A 21,154-nucleotide genomic window follows, 5' to 3' on the forward strand; every position below is an offset into this window, starting at 1 on the left:
AAAATGTATAAGATGAAACAGATGTATTTGAGAGGGGGTGAAGTTTATTCTTACATAAAATTTGAACCTGTTAAACTTAATTCGTCATTGCAATCTGGCAAGATACTTTGTGTAACATTCAGATTCTGCCATGTGGTTCATTTTACATGCTTTCTTGCTCTGTATGACCAGCAAGTATATAAGGAAGTATAGAAGGGAAAGACATATATTGTGTTCAGATTAAGTTTGCCAGTACTTAAACCAACACCATAATAGGTAATTCCTACCCCCTATAGGTATTCATTGTTTCTATTTCTAAAACCATAGATTAGTTTTGTCTGTTTCTGAATTCATATAAATGGAATTATGAAGTATGTGCTATTTTGATCAACATACCATTTTGGTGATTATTTATCCATATTGTGAATATGTCAATAGTTCATTTTTATTGCTGGTTAATATTCCAATGTATAAGTTTACTATGATTTGTTTATCTCTTCTCCTGTTGATGGACTTTCAGGCTGTTTTCATTTGGGTATATCATGAGTAAAGGTGTTATGAATGTTTGTATACAAATCTGTAAGAATACTAGAGGCCCAGTGCACGAAATTCATGCACTGGGGAGGTGTCCCTCAGCCCAGCCTGCACCCTCTCCAATCTGGGACCCCTGTGGGATTGGGCCTAAACCGGCAGTAGAACATCCCTCTCACAATCCGGGACTGCTGGCTCCCAACAGCTCATCTGACTGCCTGCCTGATTGCCCCTAACCACTTCTGCCTGCCAGCCTGATCACCCCCTAACCACTCCCCTGCCAGCCTGGTCATCACTAACTGCCCTCCCCTGCAGGCCTGGTCACCCCCAACTGACCTCCTCTGCTGGCCTGTTCACCCCCAACTGCCCTCCCATGCCAGCCATCTTGTGATGACATGGGGGTGGCCATCTTGTGATGACATGGGCATGGCCATCTTATGACCACATATGTGTGGCCATCTTGTGCAAGGATGTGATGGTCAATTTGCATATTACCTCTTTATTATATAGGATGTTTTCAGTTATTTTAGGTAAATACAAGTACAATGGATGGGTCAAATGTTTCTAAGATAATGCAAAACAGGTTTCTAAACTGGTTGTGCCATTTAACACTCCCACCAGTGATGATGAAAAGCTCTATCTGCTCTATGTCCTCACCAACATTCAATCATAGAAATCCTTTGATTCTTGCCATTTAATGGAGTGTAAAGTGGTATCTTGCAGTTTTAATCTGTATCACTCTGATGACTAACAATATTGACTATCTTTTCATATAATTGCTGGCCGTTCATGAACAGAGAATATGTCACAGTGTCCTTATTGGGTGAAACTAATGTTATTTTGAGGTTATATTGGTATAACTTGGAAATTGGGAGTGGCAGACATTTTCCTACTTGGTTTCTTTTCTTATTTTATCTGAAGACTTTACTGCAAAGCAGGATTGTTGCTTGGGCAGCAGAGTTGACTTTGTAAAAGTGCTGCTCCATGGCCATCTCAGTCACTGATATGAAGTACTTACCATGGTAAATTTTTGGACCAGCTACTGAAGCACTAATTGGTTGATTAGAAGTTTACTAGGTATTTAAATACAAATACAATTTAATCAAGACTTTTACCACGTATGCTATGCTCATTCATTTAGTCATATTTAGTCAACAAAGTTTTTCTGATTAACATAGTGGAAAACTGAAAGGTAAAGAAAACAGTGTCCCTGCATTAAAGATACTAATAAACTTCCAATCAAAATAAGGATGTCTAATTTTTTGTAGACTGTGAAAAACATCACAAAGTATACATGCAATAGGATTTTACAGAATAAATTCTACATGAAAAGGTATTCATAAGATAAGTATTATTTGAGGGTGTATCTTCATTTATCCATTTAAAAATATATTTTGAGCACTGCCATGCAGCAGGCATGTTGCTAGCTACCAGAGTGAGAAAACAGTGATAATCCTGCCCTCAGGAAGCACATAATCTAGTGTATTGAAATGGACTACCTAAGTAGAAGTGAGGGCATTCATAATGGAGAAAGAATGGGAAAAAATCTGGGGAATGGCCAAGGTATCACTGTGGGTTATTCAGTTGTGCTGCAGCATGGATGGAAAATTGGAGAGTTGTTTTATGAAACCTAGAAAGGTTTCTCTCATAAATGTTACGAGGTTCTGAATGGTATCTAAACTATTTGGGATTCATGAGGCAGGTACTGAAGATTCAGTATGAATATTTGAATAAGAAATTCACCACCAGAACTGTCCATTAGAAGGATTAATCTTGAAAAAATCTGTAAGATGTTTTGGCATGAGAAGGATTGAGGGAAAACAATTAGGAGGGTGTATTACTAACATAGGTGAAGTGTGGTGACCAATCAGACTGGGGAGAAAGCAATGGAGGTGAAATTGTATGGGCAAGGGGTATAACAGGATTAGTACGACTAGGATTAGGAAAAAGAAAGGCATAAAACACAGATGACCTAATAATGGTTAGCTTGGTAAGTGGGAGAATACATGTATCATTTAAACAAAATGTGAAGTCAACCAAAGAAACCAGCTTCGGAATGATGTTAATATTGCCTTGAAAATGTTTTCTTTCGGGTTTCAATCAAATGGAAATGTGATGAAATGCTAGGCAATAGTTAAGAAGGAAGCTTCACTAGAGGCAAAAAAATGTAGAAAACATTAACAGTTGATAACTGAATCCTTTCCTCCCCACAAATTAGATTTATTTATAAGGAAGTCAAAACCACTATCGTTTTCATCTTTTTACAACTATCTCTGATATTTTAGGGATTCGCGTAGATAATCCTGAAACTTTTAACAGAAGGCTTGCTTAACTCCTCTGGCTGTTTTATTCTAAGGTTACTCTGGTTTGTACATAGTTCAATAAGGTACAGATTGTTGACATTGTACAAATATGCTAAAAATGGAGAGAACCCATTCTTGTTCTTGATCTGTCTGATATGCTCAGTCAACAAGAGATACAAGATTTTTAAAATCATCTTTTCTTGTCATAAAATTCCACGAAGGAGGAGAGTATTACCACACAACAGATAATGAGTTGGAAAATAAGAAAGCTAACCTCAGAAATTAAAGCTTAAAAAGGAGTAGCTTGTGTTTAATGCTTCAGTAACTTGGCAAGAGGGACATAGAAGGCTTAGTGAGACCCAACATGTGCTTAGAGGTGGATTTTTAGTTGACGTCTTGGGAGGTTCCGTAATCTAAGCTAAATGCTTAAAATCAATTAGTTTATGTTAGACACAGAAATCTGTTTTTATCCATCTATCTTATTTCTGGGCCTTTCCAGTCTCAAGAGCCTGAGAAACTAAACCTTACCTTGATAACTTGTTATTTGTGGTAAGAGATAAGGCAGACTTTTGTAAAACACAATTATTTTTTAATGTCTCTTTTCCATACTAGGGTGTTGTATGTATTTCAGATTTTTACTTTTGAAACTTTCTCAAATGGGAAACCATTCAAGATATATTGTAATATCTTGACTAGTTTTTTTTTAATACTCACCCGAGTATATGTTTAAAGAGGAGAGAGAGAGAGAGAGAGAGAGAGAGAGAGAGAGAGAGAGAGAGAGAGAGAGAGAAGAAACATTGATGTGAGATTGCTTGCCTATACCCACATGCGCCCTGACTGGGGATCCAACCTGCAACCTGGGTATGTGCCCTAACTTAGAATTGAACCTACCACCTTTCAGTGCACGAGATTATTCTCCAACAACTGATCCACACCTGCCAGGGCCTGGGGACGGTTTTTGTTTATTTTTATTTTAATCAATCAAATGTTTTAGAAAGGAATAAAACTGGAACATTCCAGACTGCCACCAAAATGTCACACTGCATCTCCATTTGTGTGTTAGCAAATCCCAGAGAACTGAGCCTTCCTCTTCTTTGCAGCCCAGGCCAGTCACAACTGTGTTCTCAGAGTTCTCCCTCTTCTTTTTCCTAATCAATCCCAGGCTTCCCAAATCAGGAGCTGGCTAGAAAATTGCCTTGCAAGTGACTAATATGCCACACACATGTCCCATAGGTTATTTTTCATGATGGTCGTCAAGCAGGCTCTACAAGGCAATGCCCCTCTTGCAGCCCTGCATTCTGATGTTGGCTATGCTAATGCAGAAATAAACCAATGGGGAGAGGGGTAATGCCCCTCCACGGCAGCCCACCCCATGCCTGAGGGCAAGGAGGCCTGCAATACATGAACATGCTGCACAAGTGAACAAATAAGGAAACAAGAAAGAAAGGAGGAGGGGGAGAGAAAAAGAAGGATGAGAGAGAGAAAAATAGAAAGCAAAAGAAGCAAGGAACTCAGTGGGACCATGATGAGCTAGCAGAGCCAGTCACATCTCCCGGATTTATTATACCCAAGAGCAATTCTGGCCCACTGGGAAGATCACCAGAACATGGTGCATATTAACAAAATCAATCAAGTCAGAGAAGACCACCTTGCTCTTTACAGTGGTTTTATGTCCATTGATTTGTTTTAGCAGTGGGTGGGCAGAAGTTAGGATGGATAGATACAAGCAGCTTCATGAGAATAGTACTTTTTTTTCCCCCAGAGGTTGTGGGGAACCAAAATACCTCTAAACTTTCTTATAAAATCTGCATCATGAGATTGGTTGATCTTTTTGCCAGCAAATGAAAATAAAATGTAGAGTTCTAGAGATGCAGCAAGTATCAATGATAACATTAATTTTCTCACTTTCTTATGTAGCCATTGTCATGTGAATATTCAGGAAGTCTCAAAATATAGTTAGATTATGAATTCTACCTTTGAAGTTATGTACAATGTTTTCCATGAAAATGGAGAATCCAACCACATTCAGAGCCAAATCCACCTCATAAATCTTAGACTTAGCTCTGCCAAGAAGGACCTGTTATAGTTCAATGGTAATTTTCCTCTGTGGTTCAGTCCATTATCTCCAACTTCCCAGGTGATACCTTTCCTTCACTTAATCCCAGTAAATGGCTAAGTCCTATCTATTTATATACCAAACATCACTTGTTTTCATCCACTTCCCATTTCTACCATTGCCTCCTCAATCAACACCACCATCTTCCCTCATCTTACTAGTGACTACATTGACCTCTCCTATTTGATCTCCCTACTTCTACTACAGGCTTCTCCAATGCATTCTTTTATAGCCAACGATGACCAGCACCTTGCATAGTGCCTGACTGATAGGAGGCACTCAATCAATGGTTGTTCAGTCAATGAATGAGTCACAGAGTGAAAAGATTTGATAAGCATAGCAGGTACCAATATGGAACCTGCTTTTCAGAGCCAATGAGATTAAACCTTTTAATCAAACATTTCCAAGCCTTAATAAATGCCATGTACACATCATCTTGCTTTTAAAAAACAATATTGTTGCTTTTTCCAGGCACTCGTCACATCTTTTCTATCCACCAAATGGCTTTTGAATACATATGCCTGTGGCTCCAAATTGACCTAACACCTCTAGAAAGAAGAATAAAGAATTTAAAAATGATCTGTATCTATTTTCAAATTTTCCATTTTAAGAGCCAGTGTTTTTTGTTTATGTGCAATATGTTCTATGATGAAATATCTCACATGTTTTCAGAACCATCTGAGTAATTATATAGAAAGAGTTTTATGCCTAAAGTTATGTGTTCTGTTACCAGGAGCACTTTATAAGAGAGCAAGCATGGTCACAGACAAGAGCCTTCTTTTGATCAGAGAAAAGTAAATTTGTTTCCTTAACAAATCTAAGTAAATAGAGAGAAAAACAGCTCTTAAATGTTCCCAGGTTGTTATCCTAATGTTCTAATAAATAATTTAGAATCCAAAAAGAATTGAAGAAATCTGTGAACCTAGAGAGGCCTAGCATTGATTTTAACAAAGTAAAACCCATTAACTTGGCAAAGCTTTGTACTTTATAATGACAGTTTTCTTTAAAGTAAGGGCCACTGATGCAAATGCCTTCAGAGAATGGTTGAATATATGCATTCCCCACCAAAAAGCATGCAAATTATTAAAGTTCTAATGCCAAACCATGTCGAAGGATAGATTTAACTTGTAGCCTTCAACTTCAGATCCCCACAGTCAGAGACTTAACATACATACTCTTCCCCCTTGGGACCTCTGCTTGAAATTGAGCAATAAATGTTTTTGGGTTCTCTTGTAATGTGTTTGTTTGGTTGGTTGCTTTTACATGTGGCATTATTTCTTGGGAAAGAAAAACAAGCCTGAGATAACCTTACAAAGTACATTATGATAAATTTATTCAGTATCAGGTTAACAGCAGTGACAATAATGAATCACTGTGGATGAGATAAACCCAGCCAAAGGAAATTTCATTGCAATTTGATGTTGGGTAAATGTCTCATTTTAAAAAAAAAATTGCTATTGTACATATTTTCCCTTCAGTTCATTGGTAGGATGTTTGCTTTAGAAAAGGAACTATTTCTCATTTTAAGAGGAATTATCATTATTCTTTTATAAACACCTATACAAAGGAGGGATGCTCAGCTCTCCCTGAGCTCTTATGCCTAGTAGAAGAGGAAATATTTAAGCTGAGCACTATAGATGAGTAATGAGTTTGACCTGCAAAACTAAGCTATCCAGTCAAAGAAGTCGAAAGCAATTCAGTTTTACTGGGACTTGGAGTTAAGTTTGAAAGTGGGGAGTAGCAGAAGAGCAGGCTGCAAAGACCAGGAGAGAAAAGGCTCTTTAGACCTTCTCTGGTAGACTAATGTGATGATTTCATCTTGTAGTTAATAGGTAGACATTATTCTTGATCTCCTCATCCTGGGCTCTTGATCATGGCCCATTCCTCCTACAACTTTCATTCTTTACTCAAAAATCACCATTAATCTAAGCCCTTTTTTTGCACTTTAAAAAAATCCTCCCTATATTTTAAATATATTTTTATTGATTTCAGAGAGGAGGGGAGAGGGAGAGAAAGATAGAAACATCAATAATGAGGGAAAATCATTGATAGTCTACATCCTGCATGCTCCCTATTGGGGATGGAGACAGCAATCCAGGCAAGTGCCCTGACTGGGAATGGAACTGACCTCCTGCTTCATAGGTCAACACTCAACAGCTGTGCCATGCTGGCTGGACAATCCTTCCTATTTTTAATACACTATTTTCCCACTCTCTTACTGTCTTTGACTCCTGGATTTCCCAAGTTTCAGCCATCTGTCAATCCTTGTCACTATCCTCATGAGATGCTCTCACATGGACATCAGGTCTTCCACAAGCACAGAAACACTCAATCCACAAATGGGCTAGATTAAATGTGTCCTCTTGCTGAGTCTGCTATATATCTTGAGTATTTGTCCATTTTGCTTCTGTGGGAAAATTCATCATCTGATAAAAATTGAAAGTTACTTTCTGGAGCATATTAAAACCTCTGAGACAGGGTGACTGTATACTCTTAAGAATTAACATGAGAGGCAAACTTGTTTAATTTTATCTTTGAGAAAATGACCAGACAGTATTTTTCAGACTTACTTGAAAGCTAGAATCTGACAAAGGTAAGCGGTAAGCAATGGGGATGATCTTAAATAGGACAGAAGGTATAACATAGGTAAAAGATAACATGTCATACTTTTATGAAATTGTACCATACAATTATATCTGGCATTTCAAAAGCCTCTATAGGGTTCATATTATTATATTATTACCTACTAGAGGCCCAATGCATGGATTCATGCACCCTCTTGCAATCCGGGACCCCTCTGAGGGATATAGTATTGCACAAAGTGGCAGGTGGTCCAGGAAGAGCCTGAGCCCGGTTCAGGCACCACACTGCACCCGCTCATCCAGGCCCCGCTGTGCCTGTTGTCACCAGTAGCACTGCCATGGAGGCAGGAGAGGCTCGCACCACTGCCTGGTGCCCAGTTGGTCAGGTGAGCAGTGCTTTTGCTGTGGAAATGCACTGACCACCAGGGGGAAGCTCCTGCATTGAGCTTCTGCCCCCTGGTGGTCAGTGCACGTCATAGTGACCAGTCAAATGGTTGCTTAGGGAGATTTTATATATATATATATATATATATATATATATATATATATATATATATATATATATACACACACACACACACACACACACACACACACACACACACACACAAACAGACACAATTAGTGGCCTGGTGCACAAATTCATGCACATTGAAAGGGAATTCATTAGAAGAAATATTTTAACAGGTTAAGCACCCAGTCACCAGTGACTGATACTATAATTTCCATCCAGAAGACAAAACAGGCTGGGCACTTAACATGTTAATATCACTATTTGCCAAGTCCTGGGTGCGGGTATATGGTTCCCTCCTTCCTCCTGTCAAGAGTTTGTGATGGCGCCCGCGGGCACGCAGAGTCAAAGCCAGTACCCCGTGGGACTGCAGGACTCCCTTGAGTCTCAGAGTCCCACAGCCCCATGGGGCCGGTGCCCCAGGGGACACGGGGCTGGTGATGGGGGTGAGTGTGGTGGCGTGGCTCTAAGAAAACCGCCCTGGGCCTCCCTGAGTTACCTCTGGAGCGTCAGGGCTGAGTGCAGAGCCAGTGGCAGCGGTGGAAGAAGCTGTCCTGGCTGGCTCTTTGCCTATCACAGCGGCAGGACTGGGGCAAACAGCAGAACATGCCTTGATGGGAACGCCTCTATCAAATGAGCTGGGCAGGGGCTGTTTTAGAACGTGGCTGCCTGGCTACCAGGGTTCCACGTTCTGTTGGGCTCCATTGTCAGGTAGTGAGGTCACTTCTCTTGTCAGGAATGAAATCACTCCTCTTGTGTGGGGAGAAGCTCAGGGTAGGGGACCAGGCAGCCAGGGAGGTTTTCTGTCATGTTCATACCCCAGGTCAAGCCTGGGGGGTGGACGTGGAGTGTGGGCAGCTCCCGCTACTCCAGGTTTATCCCGACACTGGAGCTGAACCTCATTTCCCCCGGGTGGAGGTGGGGTGGGGTGGTGCCCTTTGCCCTGATGTTTAGACCATGGGGCAATTCCCCCAAGTCCCGGAGTCCCACAGCCCCCTGGGGCGACTTCCCCAAGTCCCCAGACTTCCCCATGCACCTCCTGGTCAACTACCCTCCAGGGCCCTCACACATGCAGTGTCAAGCCCAGCCCCGCCCAACTGCACAAGCCCTCTGTGCGCGCAGCCATCTTGTAACAGCATAAGCGGCGTGAGGACCACCTAAGCTTTTATTACTAAGAATATATATATATATATATTTTTTTACTTGCCCAGTCAGTAATCTGAGTCAATAATTAATTTGTTTCAAAATAAATGTTAACAAAATTGTAAGGAAACCACAGAATTGTATTCTTGATACATCTACTTGTTCAACGAAGTTTTGTTTTTCTCTCTACTGTTTTCCTCATTCATGATCTTTTCTCCCAATCACTTTTTATCTCATCTATTTTCCTATTTTGTCTAGCTTAGGGGATATTTTGCCAAGTCTTCTTTGTCTACATAGTTTATTCAGTTTGTCACTGTACAATGTCCCATAAGTCCTTTTTAGCTTATTCTTTTTCTTCATTTGTCACATTTCATTTTCCATCTATTGTGTTTTCATATAGCTTTGAAAAGTTTATAAAATATACTTCTTAAATTTCTGCAGTGTTTTCATATAAAATGTACTGGGTTCTTTTTCGCATATTTTTCCCTATATAAAATTCTTCCTTGCCTGTAATCTTTCCCTTCCCTCAATTTGACCAGACTTAGAGGACTTAAATATATATGTTATTTTCTATAATTTAGGAACACTTTTCGATTTAAAAAGCATACAAGAAGTTGAAAATAATGCAGTAACTCTAAAACATGCTCCTTTTGTTCACTGGCCTCCAAATATCTCTTGCCTACCCTTTCTTTAATAGTGTATCGGTTTTGTGCACCTTTGTCCCCTGAACCCCAGAAATTCTGATTCACTCTGCTTAGGATCAGATTCTTAGCTTTTATATTTTGAAAAAGCTCTCTATGGGAGTCTAGAGTCTGATATGCAGTGCTTATTAAGAATGATGCTTTATATTTGAATCAAAACACAATAAGCTTTCTAACTATGATGAATAATTCAACAGATTTAATTATGATTTTCTCTCTTTCCAAAACTAAGACTAGATGTTAATTGCCAGAGCAATAGATAAGGATGTCTATGACAACAGAACATTAATATGACATCAAAGCTTTTACAGGTGATTATTAATTTAGAATTTAAAATATTTAAAAGCTATAGAATTAAAATTAATTCATTTTTCACTAAATGAATAAAGTTGATAGAGGTTTTACATTTAATTTTGTGAATCAAATTTTATCTTCTTCCAGGCTCAGAGGCTAACTGTAAAAGACTATGTACAAATTTTTACTTCCTGTTTTGATCCATTATTTTGCTATCTTACATTTTATTGCTTAAAACACTCCTTAAGTAGATAACATACTGTAAATACTGCTCCTGATTGCAAAACCTTCTCACACAAATGCCATAGACTATTTAATGATCTTTTCTCTCACAAAATTAAAAATCTGATGACACTGATTTGGGACTAGATATAAATGAGACTTAGATATAACAATTTTAAATTGTTGCTTCATTCTTAGCTATTCAGTTCTCTCTTATCTGGGAAATAGAAATAATAAAAGCTTTGTTGATTCTACAATTGGGTGGTAAAAGTCATTGTAACCATCAGCCTTGAAGTAAAAGGGACAAAATAAAAAATACAAAGGAGCCAGCCCAGCCGGTGTAGCTTGATGGTTGAGCATCTACCTATGAACCAAAAGGTCACAGATAGGTCACAGTTAGGTCTATTCCCAGTCAGGGCATATGTCCAGGTTGTGGCTTGATCCCTGGTGGAGGGTGTGCAAGAGGCAGCCCATCAAAGATCCTCTCTCATCATTGATGTTTCTAACTCTTTATCCCTCTCCTTTCCTCTCGAAAATCAATTAACATATATTTTAAAAACATTTACAAAGGAAAATGGCTTAGACAAAAATTCTGAAGCAGCTTTAGTTTATAGCATTGTAAACCAGCAACAGGAATTCTTTGATTACTTAACAAAGATTCGAAGGCATTTACTTATCATATTACTACTCAATCTATTGTTCCCAGAGCTGCAATATGGGCATCCCCTGAAGCTTGTTAGAAATAGAGAATTTGGGGTCCTCCAAAGACCTACTGAATCAGAATTGGCAGTTTAACAAGATCTCTAGGAGATTCTTATAGATGTTCAAGTTTGAGATGCACTTCTATAGCATACATCTAATGGGTGCTCCATTCATCCTATCTAATAAAAGAGAAAAATGGTAATTGGCGTACGACGATACCCTTTTCATTGGCTAATCAGGGCTATATGCAAATTAACTGCCAACTAAGATTGGCAGTTAACTGCCAACAAGATGGTGGCTAATTTGCATACGTAGGCACAATGCAGGGAGGCAAAAGGGAAAGCAGGAAGAAGCCCCCTGCCACTGACAGTGATCGGAAACCCAGGGGGGAGCTAAGAGCTGGGGGGCAGGGCAAAGGCGGCCCTTGGGCCGCCTTTGCCCTGCCCCCCAGCCATGATCGGAGAATCAGGTGCTTTTGCCGCCCTGGCCAGTGATAGCAGGAAGTAGGGGTGGAGCCAGCGATGGGAGCTGGGCACGGTCGAAGCTGGCAGTCCCGGGAGCTAGGGGTCCCTTGCCTGGGCCTAAAGCGAAGCCCACGATCGCGGGGCCGCTGCAGCTGTGGGTCCCCGCTGCCCGGGCCGGACACCTAGGCCAGAGGTGTTAGGCCTGGGCAGGGGCGGAGCCTGCAACCACGGGGAGCTGGGGGTCCCCTGCCCAGGCCTGACACCTCTGCCGGAGGCCTCAGGCCTGGTCAAGGGGCCGATCCAGTGATTGGTGATCAGAGGGTGATGAGGGTCAACTCCTCTGGCCGAGGCATCAGGCCTGGGTGGGGGCAGAGCCGGGGGTTGGGGGATATGATGGTCCCCTTGCCCAGGCCTGAAGCCTGGGTCAGAGGCATCAAGCTTGGGCCGGGGGTGGAGCAAGCGATCAGAGGGAGATGGGGGTCCCCTGCCCAGGCATGATTCCTGGGCCAGAGGCCTCAGGCCTGGGCGGGGGCCAGAGCCAGTGATCGGGGGGAGATGGGGGTCCCCTGTCCAAGCCTGACACCTCTGGCGGAGGCGTCAGGCCTGGGCAAGGGGCCGATCCTGCGATTGGAGGGTGATGGGGGTCAACGCCTGAGGGCTTCCAGTATGTGAGAGGGGGCAGGCTGGGCTGAGGGACACTCCCCCCCCCACACACACACACCCAGTGCACGAATTTCATGCACCGGGCCCCTAGTATTTAATAAGTATAGTTGTATATGATGGATACCATTGGGAGTATAAATTAGAGTCACAATCTTTTCCCCCTATGTTTTAGGCAAAGATTTTTCCTGACTTCTATATTTTAGGCAAATATTTCCCCATTTCATAGTCATTCATGATTCAGCTAGTTTCCAAACCCTGGTGATTTTTGCCTTAACAGTTCATGATATCTCTAGCCTTTCCTTCCTGGTGCACTGTCAAAACTTATCTCCTGTCCCAGCTGTTTTGCTTGTGTCCCTGCCCTAACAGTAGCCTAAATCCTGCCCCAGAAACACAGATCTTGCTCTTACATTGCTGTACTTAAAACTTAAGTCACTTTCTTTTGCCTTCCAATGAATTACAAACTCTTTAATAAAAAGCAAAATCCTCTCTGGCCAGGCCCAATATACACCCAGCACCAAACCTATCCTTAAACTACCACCCTCATATATTGATACTAGAGGCCCATTAAATGAAATTCATGCGTGAGGAGGGGTAGGGAGGTCCCTCAGCCCAGCCTGCACCCTCTCCAATCTGGGACCCCTCGGAGGATGTCTGGCATTTGGACATCCTTCTCACAATCTGGGACCACTGGCTCCTAACCACTTACCTGCCTGCCTGCCTGATCACCCCTAACCACTCTGCGTGCTTGCCTAATTGCCCCTAACCCCTCTGCCTGCCTGTCTGATCCCCTAACTGCTCTCCCCTGCTGGCCTGATCTCCCCTAACCACCTCTGCCTCGGCCTCGCCACCATGGCTTTGTCTGGAAGGACGTCCAGATAATGTTCAGTCTAATTAGCATATTACCCTTTTACCAGTATAGATAGAACCCATATGTATATTTCTGGTCAGATCATGGAAATTGCATAGCAGAGGCCTTGCCTTCTGCCATCCTCTCACCCCACAGACCTACCAGGTGCCTAAGTCCTACTTATTCTTTAAATTCCAATTTTCCTCCAGAGGTCTCTCCTGCTCATCCTTCCACTGAGGACATCCCCCTTCTGTCCAATATCAGACAACTTGCTAGCTAGTATAACACATCAAGCTCTACAATTGATTAAACAATGCCAAAAATCCTAGAAAATTGTACTTATTTCTTTGAATCTCTAGGATGCCCAATGATAAGTATTAATACTAATGATACCCTAGTGGTAATGAGACTGAACTCCTCTATCCCTCCCTCCTCCTCATCTTCCCCCTTTCTTAATAGATTCATGCATTCATTCAATATATACTTACTAGGGGCCCGGTGCACGAAATTCGTGCACTGGGTGTGTGTGGGGGGGGCGGGGGGGAGTGTCCCTCAGCCCAGCCTGCCCCCTCTCACATACTGGAAGCCCTCAGGCGTTGACCCCCATCACCCTCCAATCGCAGGATCGGCCCCTTGCCCAGGCCTGACGCCTCTGACAGAGGTGTCAGGCCTGGGCAGGGGACCCTCATTTCCCCCCATCACTGGTTCTGCCCCCAGCCCCCTCCGATTGCTGGCTCTGCCCCTTGCCCAGGCCTGATGCCTCAGCCAGAGGCGTAGACCCCCATCACCCTCCGATCGCCTGATCGGCCCCTTGCTCAGGCCTGACGCCTCCGCCAGAGGTGTCAGGCTTGGACAGGGGACCCCCATCTCCCCCCGATCACTGGCTCTGGCCCCTGCCCAGGCCTGAGGCCTCTGGCCCAGGAATCATGCCTGGGCAGGGGACCCCCATCTCCCTCTGATCGCTTGCTCCACCCCCGGCCCAAGCCTGACGCCTCTGACCCAGGCTTCAGGCCTGGGCAAGGGGACCATCATATCCCACCAATCCCCGGCTCCGCCCCCCACCCAGGCCTGATGCCTCGGCCAGAGGAGTTGACCCTCATCACCCTCCGATCACCAATCACTGGATCGGTCCCTTGACCAGGCCTGAGGCCTCCGGCAGAGGTGTCAGGCCTGGGCAGGGGACCCCCAGCTCCCCGCGGTTGCAGGCTCCGCCCCTGCGCAGGCCTAACGCCTCTGGCTGAGGCGTCCGGCTCAGGCAGCGGGGACCCTCAGCTGCAGCGGTCCCGCGATTGTGGGATCCGCTTTAGGCCCAGGCAAGGGACCCCTAGCTCCCGGGACTGCCAGCTTCGACCGTGCCCAGCTCCCATCGCTGGCTCCACCCCTACTTCCTGCTATCACTGGCCAGGGCGGAAAAGGCGCCTGATTCTCCGATCATGGCTCGGGGGCAGGGCAAAGGCGGCCCCAGGGCCGCCTTTGCCCTGCCCCCCAGCTCTTAGCTCCCCCCTGGGTTTCCGATCACTGTCAGTGGCAGGGGGCTTCTTCCTGCTTTCCCTTTCGCCTCCCTGCATTGTGCCTACATATGCAAATTAACCGCCATCTTGTTGGCAGTTAACTGCCAATCTTAGTTGGCAGTTAATTTGCATATAGCCCTGATTAGCCAATGAAAAGGGTATCGTCGTACGCCAATTACCATTTTTCTCTTTTATTAGATAGGATGATCTGATCAGGTGGTAAAGAGTGAGATGTAAGTAATGGAGCAAAAGTAACTGGTTTCAAGGAAATATCACATGTTTACTACAGTATATCTCATGCTCATTTTAGAGAGTATGATCAGGAAAGCTTATGAATAGTTCAATGATTATATTTAGTTTTATATTCTTTGTGAGATATTGTGTCCCTGGAATAATGGCTTTGTTATAACTTGTTACTTATTTATCCAGTCTGTCTTTTAACTGTTAAAGTTTTACTACCCCAAAGTTCTAGCATTCAAAATATTGCACAATAGTAGTAAAACAAAAATACCAAGAAGTTTATGTGGAATGAGAGTCTAAGGGAGAATTGACCCAGTCTCAGAAGATAGGCATTCATTCATCTCTTTGGCAAACATGTTCTGGGGTTTACTCTGTACTTGGCATTGTCTCAAGGGATAAGGAAATATAAGAGTATTAGATGATTAGGAACACATCTATTAGAAAAGTGTTCTGCATAGTGACTTTATACCATTAGTACATAAGGATTTGCAAATCCTTTAGATTTAGGTATTTCAAGTTCTCATATTATTTTGTTTTCTAAACTTCACACTGAAGAAATGGTTATTTTAATTGCCTTACCAATTCTAAATTCACTTTTTTTAAAAAAAAGACAATATCATTTTAATTTAATGCTAAAAACCATTTTTTTTTGTTTTTACGTATATTTGGTTGTAATAGTCCCTCTTTTTTGTTAATAGTCTATTTTTAATGGAACTATTTTTTCTGACATTTTAAAATTTCATTCAGTATAAAAAGTAGAAGATATTTAAGTTTGACACCATCAATGACTCATAAAAACGTGCTGGTGGTTATAGATTATTTTTAAATTTAATGCTATACCTTAGGAATTTATTGATAGGCTGCCCCTGAAAGCAATTATTTCTCAGTTTCATAATGCAAAATATATTGATAGGAACAGAACTTGAAATAATTTTCCTTCTAATACAGTAATGGTTTTTGTTTAAGTATTTCTAGAGATTTTTTCTTTCTTAATACAGTGATTAAACCATGTAGTGTCTTTTTCACCTCTTATACTGACTGTCACTAACAAATCCAAATACTTTTTTCACGTTAAATTTTACAACACTTCATAGACTGTTAAACATGGAGCATCCTTCTGGGGACAAGAAATCGAATTTGCTCTTGAGTGGGTTTTCAACTAATTGATTTGTGGGACTTTATAGCATCCTCTAGCTGACAAGCTTTACAAATATAAAAACTGGAGTTGAACTGAGAGAGCGCTTTTTTTTTGCTAACCCATAAAAGGTGTCTTTCTGCCTTGTATCCTTAGGATATAGATGTGTCAGTTTCATAGAAAAACGTTCACATGGAGCTTTTTTATTTCTTCCTCTCCCAGTAGAACCACATGTGGTAGCACATTGTTTAATCTTTTCACAAATAAAAGGACATAGGGCTTCATTTTTGTTTTGCCTTTTTGGTATCTTACAGGAACTCCAGGATGGCATCAGGCAGCGGCAAATTGCTGTCAGAGTATTGAATGCAACTGGGGAAGAGATAATTCAACAGTCCTCAAAAACAGATGCCGGTATTCTACAAGAAAAATTGGGCAGCCTGAATCTGCGGTGGCAGGAGGTCTGCAAACAGCTGGCAGAAAGAAGGAAGAGGTAAGGAGACAGATAAAATAAGAATTTTACAATTTAGCAGAGGTATTTAAGCTATCCTTTAAAAGAAAGATTTTGTGTAAGATTATAACCAGGGTGAAAAGCACTAACATTAAGGAGCCTATCAGCAGTTAATCGATAGCAATAATACATTTTTTTTTCTTTTTCTCATGCACTGAAATGTTTAGTTGTTGCTAGTTAAGTAGGAAGTGCTTTTCTGCTACTTTAAAGTTTCAAGTTTGTTTTAAAAATCCCATTATTGTATAAATCTGAATGTACTCAGTATATTCCAACTTTAACAAACTGAGGACCAATGCTTTTTAAAGGAAGATGAGAAAAGAAAATTACAAAGGACTATTTTGTAGCAAAGCTGGTCTTTGGCTAGATTTTTTAACAGCTACAAATGTGACTGTGATGCTCAAAAACATGATAGTAATATTTATCTTTTAGTTTCAGTGCATTTGTTGGTACATTCTTAAAGAGGGACATGGGCCAAAAATTTTCAAATCTGAAGGGGAAAACAAAATCTCAGAAACGTTATTGTTGAATTCATTCATCATTTAACTTTCCCTTGGAATGCAATGAAAGCACAGAAAGCCAAATGCATGCTGCTGCATTTGGAAGGCATATATATTTTTATAAATGTGATTTTGTATTATGCTCCCAGTTGTTGGTACTAATGTTTCCTGTTTCATAAGAGTGGACTTTGCCTTTATTTACCAAGTGAGACTATTGTTGTGAACAATAAAAACTATGTTCTGTTGGCAAGTTCTTGCTTCCTACCTATTATTTACATAATAGGTGAATTTTAAAAATATATTTATTTATTAAATTGATTGAGGTGACATTAGTCAATATGAACATATAGGTTTTAGGTGTGAGTTTCTATGTTATAAGGTGTGTATATTGCACCATGTGCCCACCACCCCAAGGACTTTTTAATATTCAGAAAGCTAAAACAACTCATTGATAAACATCTTGGTGAGGATTTATTAGAAAAAGTTTGGAATTGTGCCCATTGTCTGCCCACCTGCTCTTGCCACCTTTGCTCATGCTGCATTATTCAGAAAGTAGATAGAATGCATATTTCTGACAAAAAGGATATGTCAGCCGACCTACACACACACACACACACACACACACACACACACACACACACACATCTTGCTAAAGTTAAAACATAACAGCATCATCTAAAAACCATTTTTATTTTAAATCTTGGTTTAGAAAATATTGTCATTTATGCATTGATTATTAAAGACTCAAACTTTATAGTTAAAATGTTTCCTTGAGAAAGGCATATACCTATTTCCTAAGTTGAAATCCTTCTATTAAACACACAGATATCCCATTATTTAAATAACTGATATGTTTACACTATGAACAAGCTTAAACCTGTATAATGTCAGTTTTGAACTAAACTCAATCTAGTTTAAAATAAAATGTTAAGAAATGATAAAATTAAGAACAATTGAATAACATGCTAAAAAATAAATATCTTGAATTCATAAAATGGGTTCAATTGATTGGAGGGTTATTCTTTACTGTTTATAAAATATTGTTTCTCACTTATATATTTCTTTTTTCCTTTTTATTGAATTGATTGGAGTGACACTGGTTAACACATTTATACAGGTTTCAGGTGCACAATTCTATAACACATCATATGTACACTGTATTGTGTGTTCACCACCCCAAGTCAAGTATCTACCCATCACCATTTATCCCCCCTATACCCTCCTCCACCCCACTGCCCCTGGCAATCACCACCCTGTTGTCCATATCCATGAGTGTTTTTCTTTTTATTTCTTTTTTGTTCAATCCCTCCACACACCCCTACCCAGCACTCCCCAGAGCTCTCAGCCTGCTCTTTATGAGTCTGTTTCTCACTTTTAAATATCTTATAGTATTTGAGTAGAGTATATTAATATTTTTTTCAAAAAACTGTTTTTCACCTGAACTTTTAAAATCATGTTGTTATTGATTTCTAAATGCAAATTAGAACTTGTACATGAAGATAGAGCAACGTATTTGTTTTACCAAATAAGCTCTATAGTTCTAGATGCTTCTAAGTTTATAAGAAAGTGGTATATACTGATTCTGTTGTGAAATATTACACAAATTGTAGGTTAATTAGAGCTAGTAATTTGGCTGTAATTGGTTAGAAAAATTTCTCTGATTTAAACATTTGACCTACATTGAATATTGCTTTTTTGTGCTTTAAAAAGTCAAGATAAGCTTCCTTGAGGTTTTTTTTTAACTCAGCTTTTAAAGTTGTCAACTTCATGTTACACTTTAAAAGTAAATGTTAGCATATTCAAATTTCCACTGAGATCAGTTTTGTAGCACACTTCCTCATGATTTTTATATAATTTTAATTTTATGAAATGTGAAAAAGTAGTAAAATATAAGTGCCATTTCTTCCAGTACACACAGCTATTTCCAAGCATCCAGTAGGAAATAAAGTAAAATAAAATATTTTATAAATAATATGTTAAACTAGCAATTGTGGAGGGCTGTAATCATGAAACTATTGTTAATCAATGGCATGCTTTCAATTCAACCCAAGCAGAAGTTTGAAGGAAATAGAAATTATTTTTTGCACAGGTGAAAAATAAGATAGTTATTCAAGTTGAAAACAGTATTCTTAGTTTGCAGTGGACTATAAATACAGCTATTGGAAATATTTAACATTTCTTAGTCCATATACACAATGAAAGAATGGAAAGAATTTAAGTAAAAAAGTCTACAAAAAGTATTTGTAGCATTCTAGCTACATAATTTTAAACCGTTCTCCTTGAAAGTGCCAGATATCAGAACTATGAGAAGGAACTGTTCAAAAAAATTCAAATAGCAATAAATATCCATTAAAGTTAGTCTATGTTGGAAGTAAATGAAGTATAAAATATAGTCAATTAACTACAATTTATGATAGAATATTCACTGTTGCCTCAATTATGTAGCAGAAGAACTGAAAAACGTCTATAACTTTAAGCATTATAGTAATAAGTTTAATGATGGCTTAGCCTCCAAAATGGTCTTTATAAATTTTTATAAATTATAAAGATGCAAATGAAAACATATAGGCCATAAGAGGAAATCATAGTTTAAAAAAAGCAAGCTTGTGTATGAAGATTTTTAAGCCCAAGTCCCTTGATAGACTTCATGGTGGTACTATGAGCTTTAATTGTGGGGGGCGGGGGTGGGGCGGGAAGGGGGATTGCCTTTTTGTTTCACTAACCTCTAACTAAAATTGAGCGTTCTCTTCCATTCTGAATGTAGGCAAGAAACCGAAGTAGTACTAGCAGTACCTGTGAAATCACAGATGTTTTCATATCTCATTAGAGTCAGTACAGGCATCTCAAAATATTATTCATGCTTATCACTACTTCAAAACTGCAGTGGTTATTAGATCCGCCACAGGATCTTATTAATGTGTTTATAATAAGCAATCACTTGCATTACTATATCCCACATTTGTTTTTCTAATAGCTTATTAACTATACTAGTATTTCAATATAATCTGTATCCTTTGGAGTCCTGTGTATTTTGTATTATGGATTTACAAACATTATTCTGAGAAGCCTCAGGCTTCACCAGATTGTCAATGGGGTCTATAGCATGAAAATGATCTTAACTCTATCTAGTCATCTGTTTGTCTGTCCAGACCCCATTCTTATGTGCTATGATTTCAGTCCGTTAGATAGTACAGTCACCATCCTCATACACTCCTTTTTTTCTGGAGTATTTCAGCAGATGTATCAGTCAAGAGAATGTGAGTAGGTAGACCTTTGAGCAATGGATTGCTGACAACATAGGAAGGGTATTTTACGTAAAATAATGTCAGTTGATAAAAGGTTGAATGGAATAGGGAAGCAAGGTGATGAGCACTATCCCTACATTGAGTAATCTCTGAATCATAGCCTATCCTATCTAATAAAAGGGAAACATGGTAATTAGCGTACGTCTGCTACACTTCCCATTGGCTAATCAGTGAGATATGCAAATTAACTGCCCACCAAGATGGTGGCCGGCAGCCAGGCAGCTTGAAGCTAACATGAGGCTTGCTTGCTTCAGTGACGAAGGAAACCAACGTTCCCCGCCTGCCTTGCCAGCCTCTGAGCTTGCAGTTTGAAACATTGTTACAAATATAGAAGCTAAACAAAACCCCAGAAACCTGCTTTCAGCCTCCGGGATCTCAGAGCTGGAGTTGATACAGTGTTTCGATTATAGAACCCAAACAAACCAGATACCTGCTTTCAGCAGCAGAGGCCTCAGAGCTGGAGCCAGAGCTAAAGCTGGCCCAGAATAAAAAAAGAAAAAAGAAAAAAAGGAGCAGTTGGGAGCTTCAGTCACCCGCCAGCCTGAAAAGAGCCCTCAGCCCCTCACCCAAACTGGCCAGGCACCCCAGTGGGGACCCCCACCGTGAAGGGTGTGTGACCAGCTGCAAACAGCCATCATCCCCTCACCCATGCTGGCCAGGCACCCCAGTGGGGACCACCACCCTAATCCAGGATACCCTTCAGGTCAAACCAGCTGGCCCCCACCCGTGCACCAGGCCTCTATCCTATATAGTAAAAGGGTAATATGCCTCCCAGCACCGGGATCAGCGGAGCTGAGTGGCCTCCCGGCACCAGGATCAGTGTGACAGGGGGCATCGCCCAAACCCCCTGATCGCCCTGCGGCTCTATGTATGACAGGGGGTGGGGCCACAACCTCCCTA

At 40.8% G+C, this 21,154-nt stretch overlaps 1 protein-coding gene across 5 annotated transcripts in view; it reads left to right on the forward strand.

Annotated features, from left to right (window-relative positions):
• Window positions 1-21,154, forward strand: part of DMD (dystrophin) — a 2,282,236-nt gene that overhangs the window by 1,330,744 nt on the left and 930,338 nt on the right. For all 5 annotated transcript variants that reach the window (XM_059679269.1, XM_059679268.1, XM_059679270.1 and 2 more), the window contains one exon: window positions 16,259-16,434. In XM_059679269.1, the coding sequence (XP_059535252.1) occupies window positions 16,259-16,434 (176 nt within the window). The remainder of the gene's footprint in view (window positions 1-16,258; window positions 16,435-21,154) is intronic.

Source organism: Myotis daubentonii, chromosome X (genome assembly GCF_963259705.1).
Source record: "Myotis daubentonii chromosome X, mMyoDau2.1, whole genome shotgun sequence".
Classification (NCBI taxonomy): Eukaryota; Metazoa; Chordata; class Mammalia; order Chiroptera; family Vespertilionidae; genus Myotis; species Myotis daubentonii.